The sequence below is a fragment of the Mytilus galloprovincialis genome, chromosome 11 (genome assembly GCF_965363235.1).
Source record: "Mytilus galloprovincialis chromosome 11, xbMytGall1.hap1.1, whole genome shotgun sequence".
Taxonomy (NCBI): domain Eukaryota; kingdom Metazoa; phylum Mollusca; class Bivalvia; order Mytilida; family Mytilidae; genus Mytilus; species Mytilus galloprovincialis.
The window spans coordinates 70,120,185-70,137,425 of record NC_134848.1 but is presented as its reverse complement, the minus strand read 5'-3'; the positions used below and the strand labels follow the sequence as shown (position 1 = coordinate 70,137,425).

The window sequence follows — 17,241 nt, the reverse complement described above, 5'->3', positions numbered from 1 at the left end:
GAACTGGAAGTTAAGGAAATCACAGATACAGATACTTTTTTTTTTGACTCATTTCTAGATATATTTTTCTCGGATATTTTTACAGCGGTCATATCAGTACCAAAATCTATGAAATACCAGCGGTGTAGCTACATGTAAGCTAGAATTTAAGTGTGGTGTATTTGACTCGCTCCGCTCAGCGAAAAAGGTATTAAGAAACTACCGGATTATCACTCCCTAGTGCATAATTGACCGACTTTCGTTATGCTTCCTCCTGTTTGTTGGAAGTTATACATCCATGGATTGTAAATACTAGTAGGTGGCTTTGACGTTCCTGACACTGAAAATTAAGAAAAGCACAGCGGGCCAATAAACAATTGTAAAGTGGAAATTTCTCTTGTTTGAGTCAGAGCTAGCATTGGATAAACATTGAAACAGGAGACTCTGCAATATGTAGCTTTGTTAACTACATACTAGTTACATTGACAAAGCAATCGAGATGTGTTGTTACATGTACTGTATGATCTAGTATTATATAACATGACTAGATCGGATCCCTCTTTAAAATAATAACACTTAACTTGTTCATTGCACACTATCTTCTTCCCTTGAACAAGGAAATATAACTTCAACCATTCAGCAAAAAAGAAAAAAATGTGAATCCTGTGCATTGATAATTAAATATAATTTTAAGAACATACATGATGGGAGAAAGTCAGTAAAAGAGGAATAACTTCATTTTTATATTTTAACTTGTGGCTCATTTTTCCTGTGCCATCTAGAACATTTTATTTAGGTACAGACTAAACACTGTATCAAACTCAGTACCATCGGATCCAGATCAAGAGATATATATGCTATTTATCTGTTAATAGTCTTCCTTAAAATTAAATGAGACCGTGGCAAAAAAAGAAACTATTTCATAATGTTAAAAATCATATTCCAAAAATGTTAATAAACAGATTTTTAAAAGATCATCACTGAATTTTTAGTAAAAAAAATCGATTTCAAAACAGAAATTGCAATTTTTTTTAAAAAAATAGGTCAGAAAAAGTTTTATTCTTGTAAATTCATATTCACGATGTACATTGCCCCTCCTAATTTTTAGATGTATGTTCTAGTTTATAATCTTAAATTAGTAATACTCCGTGTACTGGTGCTCCTACCTACTGGAGTTTAATACACAGAAAGAGGGTAAACTGACAACATTTTAATGGCTGCTGTTCCCCGTAGCCCGGGTGGCTTTTCGATCTCAGAGAAAAGCACGAATAGCGGGAGAAACACAACATCTATGGGTAGGAAGAGGAAGCATTTGGACTATGAATCAGATTCCTCCTCTGGTGATGAGGGCATACCCCACAACATTAGTAGGTGGCATATTTCTGATTTATATCCTTTAGGCATACACTTCAACAGAACATTTGAAGATGACACGACTGGTATGTTTGACGTTTTAGCCAAAAGTGAACAACCATTTGAAGCAAACCCACTGGTGCAGCAAACCCTAGATGAATTGAAAAGCAAACTGACTTTTGATTTACCTCCATTGGATGGACTTCCAAGATGGTCAATGAGTTACGCTAGTTCTCTCATCAACACGCTATACAATAACACGGCTTTGTTGAGACAGTCGGTGTCAACAACTGACAATATGCTGTAAGTATTTATAACAAAGCATTGGTGATAATAATCCACAAATATTAACAAAAGAAGAAATAATTGTTATTACAATGTATGTACTTCTGTCATCTGAAACTAATACACCTTAATGGCTTATCGCTATTTAAAGTAAAGTAATCTTTATTTAAAGTCGGGTTGCATATACATGTATACATAATAACTGCTATTACTGGATATCCCACAGGTTCCCGTAAAATTTTGACGTCATAAAACAAAATATCTGATGCCACAATGGAAAATGATTGGTATATGCGTCAAAAAGTTCAAGCCGCCGGGTCAACTGGGATTAGTCTATTACAGAAGGCAGTATGTGTGGAAAAGTTAGCAAATTTGTATTTGTGCGCTACATGTACAATGTACCTGCTTTGCGTTTGATACATGTGATATGTAGATGTCAGAGAATAGGCATTGTCTGTGCATTATTGCATGAAGTAACGCATAGCAAAATTGACCTACACGTATGTAGGCTACGCATACCTGCATCTGATTTTATAACAAATTGTCAAAGGATTGGAAATGAAACATGAAATATACACGAAAATTATTGGTTAATTAAGAAATAATTGATACAAGCTATACTTTATTGTAGTTTTAACATGGGTAGGCATTTTATTCGTGATTATTTTTGCCCAAGCGATAGTGAGGGCTAAAATAACATGAATATAATGCCTACCCATGATAAATCTACAATAAAGTATAGCTTGCATCAATTATTTCTATTCTGATTAGGACACTTAAGGTAATTTCTATGTCGGATATGTATGTATAATATGTAATTATATAATAAGTATAGATCAATTGTGTAAGGCTCTTCCATGAACTTCCCTTTTTTATTTGAAAAAAAAAAACAAACAAACGACTGGCAATCAAATGGCAATGTGATTTTTCAGAGGGATGAGTTTTGCACAGCCAACATGAACGGTTGTCGTATCTAGGTCAACTATTTCAATTTTGAATTGCAGCACATGACAGCCATAATAAATGAATTAGTAACAACATGTGCATCATTTGAGAGTTTGGAAGTGTTTTAAGTTAATAAAATAATGTAAATGCATACCAATTTGATAAAATTCATTATTCTGCTGTCATGGCTGTAGTCAATATACACATGTACTAACATTTTTTTTTTGATTAACAGCATGAGTTTATTCACAAAGCGAAAGAAACACGTCATATTAGAATTGCAAATAGAATATGGCAAATGATACTTTTTAAATTTGTTTTTAATTTATTAATTAAAAATACATGATCAACATTGCAAATTAGATGTGAACACTATATAAAAAAACTGTACAGTTCCTGTAAAAGAAAACATGATAGAAAAATAGAAATTAAATGTAAATGTACAAACAATGTACATTAAAAGAATAAAGTTATAATGAATTGGGAATACATATGTTCTGTAATGTTTTCCTCACTTGCCAGTTTCTAATGATTTTTAATTTGGTTACAGTTTGGGCTTTGGTGAAGATTGTAGACACCCTATAGTTGTAATTTTTTTTTCATTTTGACTCATGAGTTGTCTCGTCAGCAATCATATCTAATTTCCCTATTTTTATAGAAACATGGCAAAAACATTCAGCAAAGTAAGACTTACAGATAAATCAGTACGACTGAAATGTCAATTAATCTAGATCTCTTATCTATTATTTGAAAGATTTTCAAAATTTGTATTTATCCAATTTCAGGAATATATCTTTGAGTTATGCTATTGATTTCACTCAGCGTATAGCGTTTATGTTAGAAAGACTGTACAGAAAGAAACCAACATCAAAGCACTTATATACTGGGATGGTTGGAGCATTGGCAAGAATGTGTTATTTACAGGACGAGTAAGTAGCACATGTACAATACACCTTATCGCCATTTTGTCCATATAGGGAATAAATAGTCATTAACATGTTTAGACAACTTTCTGTTTGGGTCAACAGGCAAAAAAGCAAAGGTCATCAGTAACAAGCTGAGGGTCCAAGACAAAAGTTAGAAAGCAATCACTTAAAATCTTTGATAGATTGTGATCCAATTTTTCAAAACTCAAATTATAGTAAACAAAAAATAATAGAAGTATTTACATGATTTACGATGGTTTAAACAAGTCTCATTGAAAAGTATCATGCATGGTGCATTGTTTAAACAGGGTCCCAGATACCTTCCACTACATACTAGTAAATTCAAAACCAGAATAGGAGAAAATTATTCTAGTGTTGTCTGACTATCTGTTATAAGCTTTGTTCATACTATATATACTTGTAAAAATAAATAAAAAGTCATGATGTGGTATGAGTGCCAATGAGACAACTTTCCAACCAAGTCACAATTTGTGAAAGTAAAAACCATTGTATGGCCTTCAACAAGGAGCCATGGCTCACACCAAACAGCACTTTTACATGTTTAACAAAAGACCATAAAATATATTGAGTTTCAAATCAATCATTGTAGTTGCATACATGTTGTTTTTTACTGCTTGAGTGTACAATAGTGACTTACAAATCAAGTTTGTGATTTGCTCTGGTAAATAGAATTATGGCAGAACCTTGGCCCCTGGACATGACAATTTAATGAAACTTTTCTCTTGTCTTGATTCAATTCATTTAATGCCTATAGATCTAGAGCTGATTTTGGTTACATGAGTCTATATACAATTGTGTTTTATTCTGGTTCATTCATGTCATGCATTTATATTACTTTTCACAAAAATAAGTAGATGTGGTATCATCAGTCAGGGGACTTACTTAAATAAGTGATTTTCTAAATCACTGATTCAAGTAACATTATTTCCATAAAGGTTGGAAGTTAGAGTTGTCTTTCTTTAATGATCACCTATTTAAGTAGTACAAATTAATCACTGGAAGAAGTGATTTAATTTTATTGTAGCTTTAAATATAGAATACTAATGATCTTTAAATATAGAATACTAATGATCCAGGGACTAATTATGTTTCTAAACTGATCAGAACCAGCATCTGTGTTGTCTAGGATGACCAGGTCATTTCAGGTGATGACCTTGTACTGAATCTAGGATAATGACATAAAAATCACTTGTTTAAGTATCAGACCTCAATTTCCTTCCCAAAAATCACTTCTTTAAGTATCATTCTTTTAATAACCCCCACTAATTTCAACACCCCCGGAACAGTGAAGTTTTCATCGCTGAACAGTAGAATTTTATTACATAATCTGAAAGATGAAACCTTGAACTTCACAGGAAAAATACCCCCACTGCTCGGAAAATCTTTTAAGAAAATATCAGTTCATTATGTAAAGCCATTAGTATAGCTTTTTTTCAACTAAAATAGAATTTTCAGCTAAATGATAGCATCAAAGTCATAAACCTTGCTACTTAAAAGAAGCAAAAAGTTTTTTTTACTAATTAAAAGAAATTATTTAAACCTATGTGTTTAAGATTTTGAAAAAACTACAAAATCCCAATTTGTGACAAAACTTTGAATTTGCTACTCAAATAAGTGATTTAAAAATCACTTATTTCAGTAAGTCCCTTGACTGATAATGATCAATGAAGATTATAAAACACTCTACCAGAAACCAACTATGATAGAAAAGAGTCTAAGTGAAAGATACCAGAGGAACATTCAAACGACATAGATCCAAAATAAATTGACAACGCCATATATATATATATAGCTAAAAAAGAAAAAGACAAACAACAACAAAAAAGTACACACAAGACACAACAAAGAAAATATATAGACTTAGCAACACAAACCCAACCAAAAACTGGGGGTTATATCAGGTGCTCCAGAAGGGTAAGCAGATTCCGCTCCACATGTGGCACCTGTCTTAATGATCAGTTAACAACTGTAGGTCATGAAAAGCCTTTACTAATGAGCAAAACACATGTGACTGATTAAGCTAAAAAGTCCCTCAAGCTAAAAAGTCCCTCAAAAGACAAATGTAAAACAGTTAAACCAGAAAACTGACAACCTGATTAATAATTAATATTTTTTTGATATGGCTGCAGGGATTTATGTTGTTTCAACATATCTAGTTTTTCAAATTTTGTAATAGGAGTAGCCCCAAAATATAGCATTTTTACAAAGTTGTAAAATTATAAACTCCATTCTCAATTTTATCTTCTTTATTTATTGGAAAGTAGAAATAATGGCCGTTTTTGATAATACAATTGACCTGCATCAGGTACTAGCATCATTATTCCATGCAAAAATACTTCACAATTTGTCCATTTGTGCTAATTTTAAGGACGGTTTTTGTCTAAAGTGGAAGTGGCTGCACATGTGTTCAGTCTAAGTATTCAAATATATGTTGTATTTCATGATAATACATAACATATACATGATATATAAATGTTGGTAGTGAATACGAATGAGGCTAATTCCATTTTCAACAATAACCATTTAAAAAGTGACGTTAAATGGCATATTTTATAGATTTTTAAATATTTAAGCTTGAATTTGAGCCTTTTTAACAATAGTTTTAACCATGGATACCAATTGAATGGAATGAAGTAGATACTTGAGTGTTTAAAAAATGTTGAAATCTTTAATCAGATGTACTTTGATTTTTTTTGCCAAAGTTAGCTCCTACCATTCCTACCAGACAGTCTCCTTTCAAGATCTCAAAGTCATTTTTTTTAATTTTGAATCATATATATACTGATATACATGTCTGTGTATATAAAGGATGAATAACTTACATACAGTTCATGTAGATCTAGATTAAACATGTTAAATACTATTTATTATTTTGAGAATATTTTTTTTATGAAGTTCTGTATGTTAATTTTTTTTTTAAGATGACTTCATTATTAAGATCTTTGATCATGATTATTTTTTTTTAAGGTTAGGAAGTGTGTATGAAAGTGAGATTCGCATTAATAATGTTGATGTAATATCTAGTCCAGACCTACGACTAAAAGGAACATTACTTAATACTGACGAAGAGGATTTATCACAACAGATATCCCATTTAGTTGTATCTGTTATTGAGGTAAATAAATATATTATTATACTTTACGTTAAAATGCCAGATTTTGATTGGCTTATACAAGGAAGATAATTAGGGCCCCTCCTCACCCGATAGTGATTTATCAGTCTGTCAGTCTACCCATAACAAATTGTTTCCCCGCTAGCCACTATGATTTTCAAAGTTTATACTTGACATGCATATTAAGCATCACCAGAGGATAATGTATGTACAACTTCCTAGGTTAACAGTCATGGTAAAAAAACTCAGTTGACCACCCCATGTCCTATGGAAAAGATGGTCATGGTAAAAACTCAGTTGACCACCCCATGTCCTATGGAAAAGATGGTCATGGTAAAAACTCAGTTGACCACCCCATGTCCTATGGAAAAGATGGTCATGGTAAAAAAACTCAGTTGACCACCCCATGTCCTATAGAAAAGATGGTCATGGTAAAAACTCAGTTGACCACCCCATGTCCTATGGAAAAGATGGTCATGGTAAAAACTCAGTTGACCACCCCATGTCCTATGGAAAAGATGGTCATGGTAAAAACTCAGTTGACCACCCCATGTCCTATGGAAAAGATGGTCATGGTAAAAACTCAGTTGACCACCCCATGTCCTATGGAAAAGATGGTCATGGTAAAAACTCAGTTGACCACCCCATGTCCTATGGAAAAGATGGTCATGGTAAAAAAACTCAGTTGACCACCCCATGTCCTATAGAAAAGATGGTCATGGTAAAAACTCAGTTGACCACCCCATGTCCTATGGAAAAGATGGTCATGGTAAAAACTCAGTTGACCACCCCATGTCCTATGGAAAAGATGGTCATGGTAAAAACTCAGTTGACCACCCCATGTCCTATGGAAAAGATGGTCATGGTAAAAACTCAGTTGACCACCCCATGTCCTATGGAAAAGATGGTCATGGTAAAAACTCAGTTGACCACCCCATGTCCTATGGAAAAGATGGTCATGGTAAAAACTCAGTTGACCACCCCATGTCCTATGGAAAAGATGGTCATGGTAAAAACTCAGTTGACCACCCCATGTCCTATGGAAAAGATGGTCATGGTAAAAAAACTCAGTTGACCACCCCATGTCCTATGTAAAAGATCATGTCCACTCTATATCTTCTATTATTAGATAGCCTTCTTCATGTTCTTGTCACTAAACAAAATTAACAAAAAGTCTTCCAAAAGTTTATTGATTTAATAGGTACTAGTAGTTGGAGGTTTAAATTCAAATCCATAGATTTTTGAAATAATATGCTTGTTATGGTTTTTAAAAAAATATAAAAAGTATTTGTCATCTAGTTATGTTAATCCCGTGACTGTCAATTGGACAACCCATGCACTGACTATGAAGATTGGACAATAAGTTAAGGTTAAATAAGTTAAGAGTTGTTTTGTCACTGATTTTACTTTATTTGTTTTGCCTATGCATGAAAGCAGACATGGAGTACATGTAAACGAGTTAGCAACAGACATGGAGTACATGTAAATGAGTTAGCAACCAACAAAATTTTTTCGTTCATTTTTTTACATAAATAAGGCCGTTAGTTTTCTCGTTTGAATTGTTTTACATTGTCTTATCGGGGCCTTTTATAGCTGACTATTGGGTATGGGCTTTGCTCATTGTTGAAGACCGTACAGTGACCTATAGTTGTTAATGTCTGTGTCATTTTGGTCTTTTGTGGACAGTTGTCTCATTGGCAATCATACCAAATCTTCTTTTTTATAAGCAGAAACAAAACAGACTACTGTGGATTCAGTTATTTTTGTGGATAAAGGAAAACTTGTGTGTTTACGGATATTTAATTTCCTGGTTTTGCTGAGGTCAACATACCAGCCTTTAGACTATATTTTATTCGTTAAACATATGATTTAGTGGTTCACCTGCATTTTTACCTGTATCCATGAAAATTAGTATCCAACAAATAATAATGAACCCACAGTAATAGCCATTTAGAAGTAAGAAAATAGAAAATAGTGTTTAGGCTATCTTACAATATACTCTTGTATAGACTTTTTAACATCTTCAACATGCCAGTATCATTTTGTACCTAATTCGGAAGCTATTTATTTACAAACATGACAGATATGTTTTTCAAATCTTTCAGCATAAACACAACTCTGACAGTAAGGAACCAGTATATAAACATAAGACAAGATCTGAAAATGGATGCTCAGATACAAATGAGGATATTGCCATTCATCAACTGTCCTTCCTAGATTCCGCAGCCTTAGGACAGCATGCAGGAGAACTACTTTTAGAGTGGCAAGATTCCTGTTTTAACCCATACATGCCAGGGATGATTGTCTCTGGAACAAAAGTAAGATTATATATTACTTATTTTTAGAAAACTTTGATTTGGGAAGATGTCATTAAAAATAACAGTATACATGATTTGACAGTGCAACCTGCCTATTTCGACACCTGAGTATTCTGACACCCTGTTTAATCAGACATTTTTTTCAGATCTGCCAGTGCGTTGAATAACACATGTTACACTGTATATGTAGCTATAATTACATGGCTAGTGGTGGCAGCACCTTAAATTTACACCGTAGCAACAAGGCATAATTGATTTTCACCTGAAATTAAAATTTCTTTCAATGTTTCATATGCATATAAGTCACATCAACTTCTAATACACATGGTGGTTATGATGTAAACCTCTTACAGTATGAATATTTCACAGTGTAATTTTGACACCTATATCCTGATTCACTGAACATTTACATGTGATATTGTAAAACCAATACATTCTCAGGTTAAAGTTAGTATAACAATGCATTTGTAGTTAATCAACTTATAACTATTAAAGTATTCATACATGAAATATGTATTGTAAGTCTATTTTTTAAAAGATAGGCTTAAATACGATTCTTGGTCAATTTCATGGTTCACTTCATATTCTACATGGTAATTTGATCACAAGGTTTTTAGTGTGTCTTTCTATGTAGTGATGTTACACTATTGGATCAGATAAGGATGAAGGTTGGTACCTATTAAAGAGTTCAAATCAACTGCATTTGAATGCATCTCTCCTAAGTCAGGAATTTGATGTTTAGTAGTTGTCGTTTGTTGATGTGATTCATAATTATTTTTGTTTCTTTTTTTTATATAGATTAGACAGTTGGTTTTCCCAATTGAATGGTTTTGCACTAATCATTTTCGGGACATTTATAGCTTGCTGTAAGATCAAGGACACCGTGTTGAAGATCGTACTGGGTCATCTAACGGTTTACCTTTACAAATTGTGACTTGGATTGAGAGCTGTCAACATCTCCTTGCAGAATAAAATATACATTTTTTATGCTCCATATAGTGGCATTTTTTTTGGTCTATGGGTCCATTTGTTTAATTGTTCATTTGTTCGTCCATCTTTCTTTCGTCTGTCTTTCCATAGTTTTGATAAAGTTAAACTCCAATCAACATGTTGAAACTGAGTACACATGTGGATATTTCTAGTTTAATGGCAAATTAAGAGTTGTAACTCCAATTTTCATGGTCCAAATGGTCCAGGGAACATTGAAAACGATAGTGCAGGTGAAGCATCTGTGTAGTTTGGACACATTCTTGTTTCATTTTTGTTTGGTTTACTATTTACTTGTGTAACTAATTTCTTGATATTTTGTAGGTTGTTATGACACTACTCCATATAACACAAGATCATGTTAATAGACTTAAGAATGGTTGGGATCTCCTGCCAGATGAAGACAAAGCAACAATTTATTACGGGAAACCATTAGATCTGTTGGTAAAGGAAGATAGGGATATTTTACTGGAGACATTGTTTAAGCTCAGTCTTATGAATAGAAACATTGGTAAGATCAATCCTGATATTATATATATATAAAAAAAGAAGGTGTTTGATTGCCAATGAAAAAACTATCCACAAGAGACCAAAATTACACAGAAATTAAAAACTATAGGTCAACGTACGACCTTCATCAATGAGCAAAGCCCATACTGCAAAGTCAAAACAACAATAAAAGGACCCTAAATGACAATGTGAAACATATCAAAAATGAAAAGTAAAGGCCTAGTTTATTTACAAAAATGAATGAAAAACAAATATGTTGCACGTAACATTTAAATGTTATATTTTAAAATTTTAAAATGTTAAAACATGGGCATAAAAAAGGGAGGTTTAGCATGCCACAAAACCAGGTTCAACCCACAATTTTTTTCTTTAAAAAAATATCCTGTTCCAAGTCAGGAATATGGTCATTGTTATATTATACTGTGGATTCATTTTTATTCTTGGTATACCAATTTTTTTGGGTCACAGCGAACCACGAATTTAAGAATTCAACGAAGAATAATCCCGAGAAATGTGTATGGAGTTGGATGTTTATTTCTGGTTAAGTTATGCAGTTTTAGTATAGTGTTGACTAGCGATAAACATTGTAACATAGTTACATAACAAGTGATTTTTATTGAAAGAAGATATAAGTATTTTGATTAAATCTATAATAAATATATCGAATATCAGTGATAATTTACTTTTTAAAATTGATTAAAACTGTTCATGGAAAATAACTGCAAGTTGTTAATTACCGTGTCATAGTTTGGTTTACCTGTGATTAAAAATCAATAGGATTAAGTACGGGGATATTGCCCGTAGGTAATATTGTTTATGACAGGAACATTTATTTTCACACCTTATACTTATATCACTGTTTATTATATCGTGATTAGGGAAATTAACTTTCAATCATAAAGTTTTGAATGCCTTATAGAATTCAGACAAGAATTTATAAATTGTAAAACAAACAAATAATTAGTTGTCTCTGCCCATTATTGTAATCGAAGTTATCAATGAACACTTTAACCTAGAATGACCAATTAAGCGAGGATTTTGACAATTCAAAACTTTTTCAATGAATTCCTTCTTTTTTGTTTTGTTTTATTATTGATCGAACCAAGGATGTTATATGATCTCCTAAATCAAAAAGAAATCCACGAATTACGTATCTAATTTTTCTTGTTGTAATCAGCGATCCACGAATTTACGTATTCCACGAAACGTCTTTTTTTCTCTATCCACGAAAATGGATACCCACGAAAATAAATGAATCCACAGTAGTTCGTTTCTGTGTGTGTTACATTTTAACGTTGTGTATCTTTTGTGTCATTTGTTTTCTCATATATTTGAGTATGAATTCACATTATTATAAGACGTGTCACGGTACTTTTCTATCCCAAATTCATGTATTTAGTTTTGATGTTATATTTGTTATTCTCATCGGATTTTGTCTAATGCTTAGTTCGTTTCTGTGTGTGTTATATTTTAATGTTGTGTCGTCATTCTCTTATATTTAATGCCTTTCCTTTGGTTTTGGTTTGTGACCTGGATTTGTTTTTCTTTTTATCGATTTATGAGTTTTGAACATGGGTATATACTGCTGTTGCCTTCATAACACATAAACAAACGACTAAATTACAGGCTTCTGACTTAGGAGAGGTACATACATAGAGAATGTGGCGGGGTTAAACATGTTATCCAGAACCCAACCCTCCCTCTAACCTGGGACAATGGTGTAACAGTACAACATAAGAACACACTTATTTCTTACGATATTGTTTAAAAGTTTGATGAACATGAAGAAATAGACTTTAGAGGAGGTTACTACTTGGACTTTGTCCCTGGTCAATATTGTTAACATAAAAGTCAGTTTTGATAAAACACATATACATTCAAAATACTTAAAAGAAGAACTTTTGCTCAGTCAGAAATATATGGACCTGTTCAGACAATAGTACATAAAAACTCTATCCTTCAACATTACAGTCCTACAGCATTTAAATCATTTAAAATTATAATGTTAGATTACTTTTTTTATTATGCCCCACCTACGATAGTAGAGGGGCGTTATGTTTTCTGGTCTGTGCGTCCGTTTGTCCGTTCGTTTGTCCGTCCGTTCGTTTGTCCGTCTGTCCCGCTTCAGGTTAAAGTTTTTGGTCAAGGTAGTTTTTGATGAAGTTGAAGTCCAATTGACTTCAAACTTAGTATACATGTTCCCTATGATATGATCTTTTAAATTTTTATGCCAAATTAGAGGGTTTACCCCAATTTCACGGTCCACTGAACATAGAAAATGATAGTGCGAGTGGGGCATTCGTGTACTGGGGACACATTCTTGTTGACATTAAATTTATAACTTGTTCTTCATTTTAGATTGGTTTCCAGGCTGAGTGGATTTCCAAGAAGAAAAAGAAATGGAAGATTAAGATGTTGAATAGGAAATGTTAAACTCACATCAAGCTTGGACTAGAAATAAATGTATTCACCACAGGGGATATAATTGCCTTCGTTTCTATATTAACGCCAAGTGTAGACATGCCAACTTTTGAAATCCTACATGGGGGATTTTAACCTTAATGTGAAAACCAAAATATTGTCACTTCATCCTATGACTTACTAAATAGTAAAAAACCATTGCATGACAAAAATATGATGTATACCTGACACTTTTTTGTTGATGCATGCATAAAGATGTTAGTTGTTGTATTGTCACAGCATTTATCATATTTATACAAAATACATTGAAAAACGTTTGATATGAGTTGTTTTTATATGCCCGTCTTAGACGGGACGTATTATGGTATTCTGTTGTCCGTCCGTCTAAGACGGGACTAATTATGGTATTCTGTTGTCCGTCTTAGACAGGACGTATTATGGTATACCATTGTCTGTCCATCCATCGGTCTGTCCGTCCGTCCCTCCATGCTCCACACTTCTTACAATTACTTTAAAAAGACTTCCACCAACTTTTATGAAGCTTTGTTGAATTGTTTATATCTATAATAAGTTTTTTCCTTAAAAAAGGGGGATTTTCCAGTTTTCAGACAATGAGTCAAATATGCTTCCATCAACTTTAATGAAACTTTTGTGAATTGTTTATATCTATTGATGTATGCTCCCTTTCGATTTTAAAAATTTAAGATTTTACATTTATATGTTATTACTTTTAATGCTTAAAAAGGGGTGATTTTCAAGTTTCGGAAAATCACTCATAAACACTTTCACAAAATTTTATGAAACTTTTGTGAATTGTTTATATCTGTTGACCTCAGCTAATTTCAAAAATAAAAAATAAAAAGATAACAACTATAGGTCACCGTACAGCCTTCAACAATGAGCAAAACCCATACCGCACAGTCAGCTATAAAAAGACCCTGAAACGACAATTGTAAAACAATTCAAATGAGAAAACTAACAGCCTAAATAATGCACAAATAAAATCATTTAATGCTTAAAGACAAGCTTAAAGGGAAACAGCGTATCATGCTCTTATAACGCAGCTCTTTATTATGTTTATGTTGACCCAAAATTGTATACTCAAAAAACATTTGAACTATGTACATGATGCAATGAAAAGGATACACAAGGTAAAAAGAGAAATCACAAAAAAAACTCTGGAGAAATATAAAAAAAGTAAAGTCCCTAATCAAATGGCAAAATCAAAAGCTTAAACACATCAAACGAATGGATAACAACTGTCATTTTCTTGACTTGGTACAGGCATTTTTCCTATGTAGAAATTGGTGGATTGAACTGGTTTTAATATATCTAGCTAAACTATCTAGCTAAACCTCTCACTTGTATGAAAGTCGAATCAAATTCCAATTTGTTGACAACAATGCATGAAAAAAACAACAGAAACAATAGGTAACTAGAGGCTCTAAAGAGCATGTGTCACTCACCTTGGTCTATGTGAATATTAAACAAAGGAAGCAGATGGATTCATGACAAAATTGTGTTTTGGTGATGGTGATGTGTTTGTATGTCTTACTTTACTGAACATTCTTGCTGCTTACAGTTATCTCTATCTTTAATGAACTTGGCCCAGTAGTTTCAGTGGAAAATGTTAGTAAAAATTTACAAATTTTATAAAAATTGTTAAAAATTGACTATAAAGGACAATAACTGCTTAGGGGGTCAATTGACCATTTCAGTCATGTTGACTTATTTGTAAATCTTATTTTGCTGTACATTATTGTTGTTTAAAGTTTATCTCTATCTATAATAATATTCAAGATAATAACCCAAAACAGTAAAATTTCCTTAAAATTACCAATTTAGGGGCAGCAACCCAACAACGGGTTGTCTGATTCATCTGAAAATTTCAGGGCAGATAGATTTTGACCTGATAAACAATTTTACCTATGTCAGATTTGCTCTAAATGCTTCGGTTTTTGAGTTATAAACCAAAAACTGCATTTTACCCCTATGTTCTATTTTTAGCCATGGCGGCCATCTTGGTTGGATGGCTGGGTCATTGGACACATTTTTTAAACTAGATACCCCAATGATGATTGTGGCCAAGTTTGGATTAATTTGGCCTAGTAGTTTCAGAGGAGAAGATTTTTGTAAAAGATTACTAAGATTTACGAACAATGGTTAAAAATTGACTATAAAGGGCAATAACTCCTAAAGGGATCAACTGACCATTTCGGTCATGTTGACTTATTTGTAGATCTTACTTTGCTGAACATTATTGCTGTTTACAGTTTATCTCTATCTATAATAATATTCAAGATAATAACCAAAAACTGCAAAATTTCCTTAAAATTACCAATTCAGGGGCAGCAACCAAACAACGGGTTGTCGGATTCATCTGAAAATTTCAGGGCAGATACATCTTGACCAGATAAACACTTTTACTCCTTGTCAGATTCGCTCTAAATGCTTTGGTTTTTGAGTTATAAGCCAAAAACTGCATTTTACCCCTTTGTTCTATTTTTAGCCATGGCGGCCATCTTGGTTGAATGGCCAGGTCACGCCACACATTTTTTAAACTAGATACCCCAAAGATGATTGTGGCCAAGTTTGGATTAATTTTGCCCAGTAGTTTCAGAGGAAAAGATTTTTGTAAAAGTTAACGACGACGACGGACGCCAAGTGATGAGAAAAGCTCACTTGGCGCTTTGGGCCAGGTGAGCTAAAAATGTCAAACATAAGGGTACAGCAGTGAACATTGTGTTATAATCGTATTCACTATAAAAAGAACAAAATTTAATGTAACAAAGAAGCACAGGAAGGCATGCATCAAATTTAACCACCTCATTCATTGTTTTTTTTTTTTATTATACTATTTTATTTATCTATATAAAATCCACCCTTAAAGGATTAAAAGAAACCTGACCTAACAAAAATACATGACAAAAAAAGAAAGACCAAAAAACAAGGAACAGCATATAAAAAGTAAAATCACAAAAATACTGAACTTAGAGGAAAATCAAAAGTCAATAATTACATGGCAAAATCAAATAAAAAAACGTATCAAAAACGAATGGACAAGAAACACAACATTAAAAACTAAACACTGAAATATTTATTATCATTTTACAGAATATATAACCAATGCGTAATAATAATACAAAAGCAGGATTATTAACATAAATGATATATTAATACATGTAAAAATATGTCATTTTGCACTAAATGGAAAGAACTAAGTTAGGTTCAACCCTCAAGATTGTAATCAGTAAAAAGAATGTCAGTTGCACTAATATCACAGTATTTGTTGTATGCAATATGTAGTTCTTGACAGCTGTCTTCACCAATAAAATTGGGAATGGATACGGGGATAACAACCCAACCAAAGGACACTAAACTGACCAAGTCTACCAATTGGTTAAGACTTTCTCTAAGGGAGCTACCATTTGATTTTTATGGGGGGCTAGGATGAAATTTGAAAAAAATAGGCAGGACAGGAGTTTTGAGTAAAAAAAAAAGGCAGGATGAGACACTTTGCAAAAAAAAAAGGCAGGATGACAATTTAGGTAAAAAAAGTCAGGATAAACTAATAAAAAAAAAGGCAGGACCGAATAGAGTGAAAAAAAAAAGGCAGGACAGAGATTACAACTAAAAAAAAATGCAGGACAAAATTTTTCATCCTAGCCCCCCCATAAAAATCAAATGGTAGCTCCCTAACTGGAGGTAAAAATGTAACAAGTCATCGTCTAGTTTGAGCTGGTAGCATGCATAGTCTAAATTACTCTTTATGGTGAGTAAATATAATAGTGTTGAGGTGTCACGTAGTCGATCGATAACATGTGTATCTTAACCCTAGTGGAGACTCTACTATCTGTATTGGAGTATGTGTACAGCATATTTCTCTAGTAATTGATTAGTAGAGGAAATAGTACAGTTTTTGTAATCGTATTGGTCATTGCTGTACATGTAACTGCAGACCAATATGTGTCTTCTCTGTTATCTGAGTCAAACTTTGAAAGTTGAAAGATAAAATGTTGTATTAAACTATTCATTTCAATCAGTCTTGGGCTTGGAAAATTGTTTTGAAGTTTTTGAGTGGTCACAAGATAAGGCTGCGTCAGTAGAAGTAGAGGTGAAACTCGTAATTACTTGAGTGGGGAGTCTCTGAATACGTCATGGTTTCTCTACATCACAGCGGGAGTGGGAGCTAGTTATGGCTGGGAAATGTTGAAGGTTGTGGTCATATATATGTCTATAGACTGGAACAGCAATCAGTGCATATGATCTCGTAAAAAACGAGTTTGATTTTTTAAGTTAACACATAAGCATGGAATCTGATGTTAAGTAGTTGTCGTTTGTTTATGTGGTTCATAAGTTTTTCTCGTTTCTCGTGTTTTATATA

The 17,241-nt window shown here is 32.9% G+C and overlaps 1 protein-coding gene across 1 annotated transcript; it reads left to right on the top strand.

Moving 5' to 3' along the window:
* The first annotated feature begins 1,167 nt into the window (after positions 1 to 1,167).
* On the top strand, positions 1,168 to 13,175 carry LOC143052717 (uncharacterized). The gene is made up of 6 exons (XM_076225815.1): positions 1,168 to 1,635; positions 3,348 to 3,491; positions 6,477 to 6,624; positions 8,727 to 8,939; positions 10,251 to 10,437; positions 12,795 to 13,175. The coding sequence occupies exons 1-6, from the start codon at positions 1,193 to 1,195 to the stop codon at positions 12,809 to 12,811; spliced, it is 1,152 nt and encodes a 383-aa protein (XP_076081930.1). The 5' UTR covers positions 1,168 to 1,192; the 3' UTR covers positions 12,812 to 13,175.
* Positions 13,176 to 17,241: the final 4,066 nt, after the last annotated feature.